General features: G+C 43.4%; 1 protein-coding gene across 1 annotated transcript; it reads left to right on the top strand.

Moving 5' to 3' along the window:
* Nucleotides 1-1,043: 1,043 nt before the first annotated feature.
* LOC124593891 lies at nucleotides 1,044-8,113 on the top strand. The gene is made up of 3 exons (XM_047132238.1): nucleotides 1,044-1,196; nucleotides 5,632-5,852; nucleotides 8,110-8,113. Exons 1-3 carry the CDS (start codon nucleotides 1,044-1,046, stop codon nucleotides 8,111-8,113), a joined length of 378 nt encoding a protein of 125 aa, XP_046988194.1.
* Nucleotides 8,114-8,489: the final 376 nt, after the last annotated feature.

Raw genomic sequence — 8,489 nt, 5'->3', positions numbered from 1 at the left:
GCTAGAGAGCACAACGGCGTGCACGGTAGCATGATTAAAGTTATCGTATAAAAATCATACAAAAACACAGGAAAAGACTATTGGAAGTTAAATTATGTGAATTTAAGGATTACATTTTAACATGAGTTTCTATGGTATCCGCATGTTGTAACCAATTGGAAACATACCACGGCATTAGTTTAACTATGTTTTTGAACGCTAAAACCGGTTTCATCCACCAGCGACGTTTTGCAAATGATTATGAACCCAGCGCCGTTGAGATACACAGCAAAAGGGAAACAGCAACTCGTATTCTAATCTGTATGCTATTAGTAACCAACTTGTCACGAAACATGTAAACGTACTCGTACGGTACACTGTGGTGTATATTATAATTTTCAGGCTGTTCTAGCCGTGCACCACCAAAGACAATATCGGTTCACAACACTTACTTATACTGATCACATTACGGGTCTGGAGATGTACAGAAGTTTTATTTTACGAAAAGCTCGTGTTATTTGATGTTATTAATATATACAAAGTGTCCATCAAACGGTTCTAGTAAGAAATTCAGGAATGAAATAGAAGGAGTGGGTCACCAATAAACCCCTTAGGATCTTCTTAAACTGAACTTTACTACTAGATAAAGTCTTTATGGCTGCTGGAAATATATTGTTAATGTGTGCTTCTGAGTAATGGACACCTTTCTGGACCGGAGTAGGTGACCTTAAATTTTTGTAAAGATACTTAAAAATTTTTCCCATGGAGCGAACTGTTGGTTTGAAAAATGAGGTATATTATTTACGATAAATTTCATTATCGCGTAAATAGCTGGGAAGCAGTAGTCAGTTTCCTTCGGCCTCGTTTAAAAACCTCTTCCAGAAACTGACTAGTATTCCGTCTCTAACGGCAAACGGTTAACGTCCACCTTCCCATTAAACTGTATCCGATGTGGAGGGGGATTTCTCTAAAAACTTTTTTCTTCCAGGCATCAGCATCTTGTTCCTGGCTGTGATCGGTACAGACTTCTAACCAGCTTGGAAGAACAAGAAGTCTACACCAGCATGGATAAGCCGGACTTGTACAACCTCGGGTGTGCTCCCCTCACGCTGCTGGCCGCCAAACAGGTTGACGAGCTGTGGCCGGTCCTCACGTGGCCGAGGCAGCCGCTGCCGGTGCTCGACATTGGCTGCGGGCCCGGTGACGTCGCCAGTAAGGTGGGTTCTTCACTTCCAGTCACGTTACTACTCCATCAGAGCAATCGACGACTAAGCAACTCCGATGTATTCTGAAAAGTACCGTCGCTCTTGGATATCTAGGACCACCGAGAAAAGGAGGTACACAGAGTGTTCATTTCAACAGAAGACACTGTAGTATCTTGAAACTACATTTCGGACCAAAAAAAGTTCAAATTCCAATTTGCTTGCTCGGAGGGGGACACTCAGTGATATCAAACTCAACCCGCCACCCAACCCCGTGCGTGGCTGGTATGGGCAACTTTGAAATCTTCAATGGGAACCCCCGTTTTTTATTGTAGATTACGATTCTACGGCCAAATCTGTATACTTTTGTCTGAAGCGTTTCCTTCCCTTCGCCACAGATGACGCTGTAATCAGAGGAACAGAAATGGGTACCCCATCGTAATTTATGACATGATACTCAGTGGCCCTTGAAAGGCATTGGGACCGCACCCCCATGCTGTGAAGTTGGGCCAGGCCAGTATTTCGTAACTTTTAATTGCAACCCCATTCGCTTCGTCGTATTCCTTCGACACGTCGAACAGGGGAGTACTTGACGCGGCACTGTGGCCATGGCTCGCGACGAACTCTACTCTCCTTTTCCATTTCGAGTAAGTGTTCAAACGCAGTATCACCATCTCCAGTACACTTAATGATCCACTTTCCAAATGACCGTACACAGGACAGAAGCATAGATGCGGGAACAGCAGCATCGCCGCTTCCGATGCTGTCGCCCATATCTTCACGGCCTGTTGGCTCTTGCTGCTGCACTTCATCTTTTACATATCCCCAAAGGAAGAAATCCAGCGATATCATATCCGGCGACCTAGCAGAACAACTAACAGGGCCACTTCTCCAGATCCACCGACTAGTGTAAACACGATTTAATAGCTCCGGTGCTCCAATTGCATAATGCCCCGGGAACTGTCATGCTGAAACCACATACGTTGTCGAACGTCGGGGACAACGTCTTACAGTTGTACCGGTAGTTCCTGTTTGTGCCCCTTCTACGTGCCGTCGATAAGATACGGACTAATGAGTTTGTTTCCTACGACGCCACAAGATATGTTAACCGACCAAGGACGCTGATGGTCAACTTGTTGTAACCAGTGGGGATTGTCTTCACTCCAGTAATGCATATTACCCCCGTTAAGGCAACCATGGTTTGTGAATGTAGACTCACTGAAAAATAGTTTCTCGGCAGATAACATGGGGGTCGATTGCATTTGTTGACGTGTCCATTTACAAACCACTACCCGGTTATGGAAATCGGCGCCATGCAATTCTTGATGCAGCGATTTGTGGTGTGGATAATCCTTAAGACGAAGCAATATTGTACATTACTACGTACGAACATATTCGAATCGCGGTGTAATTGCTTATCCGTGGGCTGTGGTGCACTGCCACTGTTACAGCTACTTCACTATCTTCTCCTTCAACAACAATTTGATATGCCAGACTACCAGTAAATGGTAGCTTTAATGCGCCGCTGCACATATTGAGTAAATGAGATAATGTCACTGTCCATCCCGCTCACAGGTAACTCATCACCAGCAGCAACAAGGGCTTTACATTTATCACACCCATTCATGAATTTTAGTAAAGAAAGCTATACATAACGTCCTACGTACGACAATAGATTTTAGACTTGGTATAGGATTTCTATTCTACTTGCATAATCCTTGTTCATCTCCTGATTTACAGTACTACCTGGTACACAACAGGTGCACCATATTTCTGGCACCTATAATAATTAACAAGAAAAGGATAGTTGCTAGTCACCATATAGCGGAGATAGTGAGTTGCAGACAGCCACAACAAAAAGACTGTCAGAAAGTGAGCTTTCGGCTAACAAGGCCATCGTCGAAAATAGACAACGCGAACACACACACACAGACACACACGCACACTGGCAACCGCAACTCACACACACGTGATCATAATCACCGACTATTTTCTTTGAAGGCCCTGTTGGCCGAAAGCTCATTTTCTGACAGTGTTTTTGTTGTGCCTATCTTCGATTCGGCACCTCCACTATACAGTGAGTATCAACTATCTTCTTCACAGTACTGTTACTTTCTATCTTGAATTTTACATTGTGTAATATCTAACTGATCGATATATCCTTTTCGAAAGCAAGAAAAAACACGATGCTCACGATTAAGCATGGACTATTTATGCAAGGTGTTAAAAATTATCCCATAATTTGAGAGGCGATGCCAACGGCCTTGTCGCAGTGGTAACACCGGTTCCCGTCAGATCACCGAAGTTAAGCGCTTTCGGGCTGTGGTAAGACTTGGATGGGTGACCATCCCGTCTGCCGAGCGCTGTTGGCAAGCGGGGTGCAATCAGCCCTCGTGAGGCTAAGTGAGGAGCTACTTGATTGAGGAGTAGCGGCGCCGGTCTCGTAAACCGACTTACGGCCCGGAGAGCGGTGTGCTGACCACGTGCCCCTCCATATCCTCATTCAGTGACGCCTGTGGGCTGACGATGACACGGCGGCCGGTCGGTACCTTTGGGCCTTCCAAGGCCTGTGCGGACGGAGTTTTTTTTTGAGAGGCGATAGTGTGGTCCAAAACAAGACAAAAATATCCAGTAAACATGGCTTCTAAAACGTATATATTAAGAGCTGTGACCATTTGTTCAGTATTAAAAATTTGTTTCACACGAGCCTATATGAACAAATGCTCATAGCACTTAAGGTATACATTTAAGTGCGCATGTATATTGGACTGTTTTCTTGTTTTAGTCCATACTGCCACCTTTCAATATACGGTACAATTTTTTTAACATCCAGTATAACGAAACATTTGCCTGTGCGTTTAGGTCTCGCGCTGTGAGGGTTCCATACAAACTTCATTATTTATACAGACAGTTCATTCATATCGGAAATCGAGAATCTCGACTGCTTACCAACTTGTTATCAACAATGATACTGACAAAATATTAGTCCTAGGAATTGCAAGCCGTTCGAAAATGTTTTAATTTCAAGTCCGAAGTCGGATTTCAAATGACAAAAACATATTTTTTCGTGTGATACAATTACAAATTTACATAAACTGTGAAATCTTGCTTCATGCCAAAATTCATGATTCTAGCTGAACGGGAAGTAACTATAGTTTTGATGAGTGAGCTTTCGAGTGTCAAAATATGTCATAAATGGCCGTACCTCGTGACTTCACTGTCTTGGAAGCTTCACTTTCTTACTCCGTCAAGGGACAGTAGATATTAGCATGTGGCATAAATTTAAGCTTGATACGTTTACTCGTTCGAGAAAATGGGTTTTTGACAATTGGAGAGATGGACTGACAATAAAGTAATCCAGCAGGGGTTCGATTTTTACCGACTGAAGTAAGGAACCTTAAAAAGAAACGAACTGTAAGTACACTGTGTTTTCATCAGTTTATGAACAATGTTCTGACACAAGGACACACAAATCTGGAAACGAATCCAGCTCAAACGCAGCCGATGTTCCTCACACCAGCGTTGAACGCTTGCTGAAGACGTGGACCCGACAAGCTCACCCTACGTATACAGGAGCCGGCCACAACCCATGGAGTTTCCACGATACCGGCGGGTTTTCAAACAGACACGGGTTGATGGTGCGCCGCCTGAACTACCTTCCAGTTGACGCAGGCTCTACAGGGTGGTCGTAAACAGTCTGAAAAGCTTGTAGGGGTGTTGCAGGGTAGGTTGTACTGAGATATAATTGTTGAGAACAAAATTCATACGTTGCGGCAAGTCCGATTTAATTAGCAATAGAAGCACTTGCACGGGCAAAAGTGCGGTAATGCACAGACACCTGTTAGTCCGTAAATTACCTCTTCTTCAAATGCACATCACCAGCTAAAATGTGCCTTTTCCGGAAGTTATAAATTTAATCTTGGTGAGTAGAAGCTACATTTGTGCTGTCTGAGGAAACGAAGGAAGAACATATTTGGCAACAGCTTCTCCAGTACACTGCTTGAATTCACGAGTTCAACTATTTGTCTAGCTAATTTCAATAATAACAAAATCAGAAACGATTAATAATTATTTCCCAGTGTAACCTACCCTGCAACATCCTTACAAGCTTTTCAGGCCGTTCCCGACCGCCCTGTACAGGCTTTAGCTGGCGCGGTGAGCTATGTTCCGCGGACAGCGCGGCGAGCCGCCCCCATGTACCAGACCACGACACACGGACTGGACGCTCTGTAATCATCACCGTGCTCTCCATTCGACAACTGTGGCCTCTTTCATCACCCTCCTCTTCTCTCAATATTCGACATGTCTGGAAATTGCACAGCACGGTTGTATCAATGATCTGCAATACCTGAGGATCGCTTTGTCTCTTCAGAGAAACTGAAGCACTGATTATTTTACATGCTGCGTAGCTTAGAAGAGCAAATCAGAAAGTATATTTCTGTACTGGCAGGTTTTAGCCCCGCGGCTGCCACCGGGTACGAAGCTGGTGGCCTGCGACATCAGCACAAAGATGCTGGAGTTCTGCAGGCAGCACAACGCGCTGCCAGGCACCATCACGTACGAGCAGCTGGACGTGGTTCAGCCCGACCTGGAGAACTCCGCCGTGTGGCAGTACGCGCCCTTCGGCAAGGTGTTCTGTTTGCTGCTGCTGCATTGGGTGCCCGACAACAGGTGTGTGCTCAGTTTGTCGCCTTATCCAATACCGTACAACAGCTGGCCTGCCTTATTTCTCCGATTGTAATGCAAGGGGGCTACACTTGATCACTCCAGCTAATGATTGCTGTTGTGGTACTTCCACGAGTAAGAAATACCATAACAATCAGTCATACATTTTCCCCAATAATATTTTAAGTTTATCGATATGTATATCTTATGGTACGGACAAAACTAGATTATGTAAGGCTTGTTGTCAGACTGGCAGAAGAATGTGTTGTGTATTAAAACGAAGTCACAGAGCACCATGCAACTACGAGGGCACGTCAAAGGGTAAGGAACACTGTTTAAAATAGAAATAAACTATTTTATATTCAGGCCAACCTTAGCTTTTGAAAGGCATGACGTTAGGCAGAAGTCCGCTAACAGTTGGTTAAATTGATTTTCATTGAAGCACAATGGGTTTCTCTGCCTAAAGCCTCATCGTCAGGTGCAACATATGCGGTAAAAAGCAAAGTACAGCGTCACCATATAATGTGGATGTTAAAATTAGTAAAGGAATGTCAAAAATATAGTCACAACTTAAAAAGATTGCAGGCATACCGGTCGCTCCTAGTAAGGATTTACTATTCAGTGAATTTCGTCATATGGCGTACCTTCATTTCTTAAAATTTGCCTGTATCAAAAAAGACGAAAGAAAATCTTTTATAGTGAGTGAACGCTAAAAGTTTTTAAAAAAGGGACGGTTTAGCGTTAAAAAATTGTCACTACTATCATGATTAGTCACGACACTACGCAGATTACTGTGTGGAAAGTGTCAGGTGACAGTGTCTTACCAGTGTGACAGAAAGGCAGGTCGGTGTAGGATAAAGCAAAAGCGCCCTGCATGACCGACAAGGAGAGACTAGCTGGCTGCCGGAACGGAAGCTATCCATGTGGACCGAGGCCCACAAGAAAGACAGGCCGCGGCGCGTACGTCACGAATGTAGGCGTGCGCTCGCTCGCTCGCTCAACTCAGCAGACGAAAACTACGTTTATACGTCTTTTAACTCGTAACTAAATGTGTACATACAAACGAGAATTGCATCTTTTGCTGGAATCCGCTGTTATGGATTATTACTGTTATTAGTCCTACAATGATAGGAAGTCCACTACGGCTGTACTGGGGTACAATGAAATTAAAATCATGCCAAAATGATTATCAGTTGCATAAGGAACCACTTCTTGTATGAAATGAGGACTGTTGAGCAGAAGAGACTAAATGCGATACACACTTATATCAAGTATTAGTCTTAAATTACATTTTGTTGTAGTACTGTTCATCAGTAGGACTACATAATAGCAAATTCCAGTAGAAGATGCAATTCTCATTAGTGTGTTCACACCAGGCTGCAAGTTAACAGGTCTAGGAACGCATTTTGTCTGCTGAGCTGAGCGAGCGAGCGAGTTCAGGCCTTCCTTCGTGACGTAGGCGTTGCGGCCTGTCTTTCTCGTGGGCCTCGATGTGGGCAGTGTGACGTCATGTACTCATGACTAGGAGCGCTGGGTCGATGCCTTTACACACGAGAATAATACAGAATTTTATTACGTTCTAAAACTAAATCATACAAACAATCAAAATTAGACAGAATGATGTGGTGCCTTAATTTCAATTGGTTATTCAACGTGAATTGTGCGTTTTCGTTTACTCTCTCTAACATATTCAAAATGTGGCCTTTTTCTTTCTTATGGAATATTTTTAAATTTTCTGAAGGGCTTGTGATGCTGTGTCCCTCTTCGCTAAGTGCGCTGTCAATTTAACTCGTGGGTTATTTAAGATAAGGTGTTCCTGAAATCTTATTTGAAATGACCTACCGGTTTGTCCTATATATTTCTTACGGCAATCATTGCATGTAAAACAGTATCCAGCCGCTTCATTATATTTGTTTACCAAAGTTTTTTGCCTGGGTTTACTGCTTGTATCCGAAAATGTAAAACACGCTGAAATAATGTTTTACATCTCGTATGACTGTATTTTTTTCGCGTACTGCACCCAGATATGGTATTCTAAAAGAAATAGAGCGTTCCTTTGCCTTCTCGGGTGGTGTTTTGCTTTGCCCTTCACCGAGCTGGCCTAACTCACACCGGAAAGACACTGCCACCTTATAATTTCCACATTGTAACTTGCGTACTGCCGCGACGTGTTAGAAGTGACGATATTTTATTGCCAATCCAGCCCCTTTTTGAAAACTTTTAGCGTCCGCTCATTAAAAAATGTTTTCTTTTCTCTTTTTAGATGAAGACAAATTTTAAAGGATGTAGCACACCTCTGGTCTCCCGTTAGAACCGACATTTTTTTTTTACCAGGAGAGGACATGGCACATGTTCGACAAGTCAACTGGAAGAAAAATAAAAGCTGCAAAGGCGTACTGTTTACTGAATATGTTCCTTCTTGATATGCATAAAAAACCACGAAAGTTCATGATTCGCTACAGGTTGTTCTGCAAGGCATCTTTGAACGAGAGACTACGGGGAGAGTAGTATAGATTTAGAAGCCGTAAAACTACTTTGGAGGAAATAAACCCCTCTGGTCTCTACGAGACATGAAAAAAATCTCATTCACGCTTTCAACTCAACGGAAAAAGAAGGAAAGGACAATATAGATGGGTACAGGGG

Source organism: Schistocerca americana, chromosome 2 (assembly GCF_021461395.2).
Source record: "Schistocerca americana isolate TAMUIC-IGC-003095 chromosome 2, iqSchAmer2.1, whole genome shotgun sequence".
Classification (NCBI taxonomy): Eukaryota; Metazoa; Arthropoda; class Insecta; order Orthoptera; family Acrididae; genus Schistocerca; species Schistocerca americana.
This window is presented reverse-complemented; position numbering and strand designations above follow the sequence as displayed.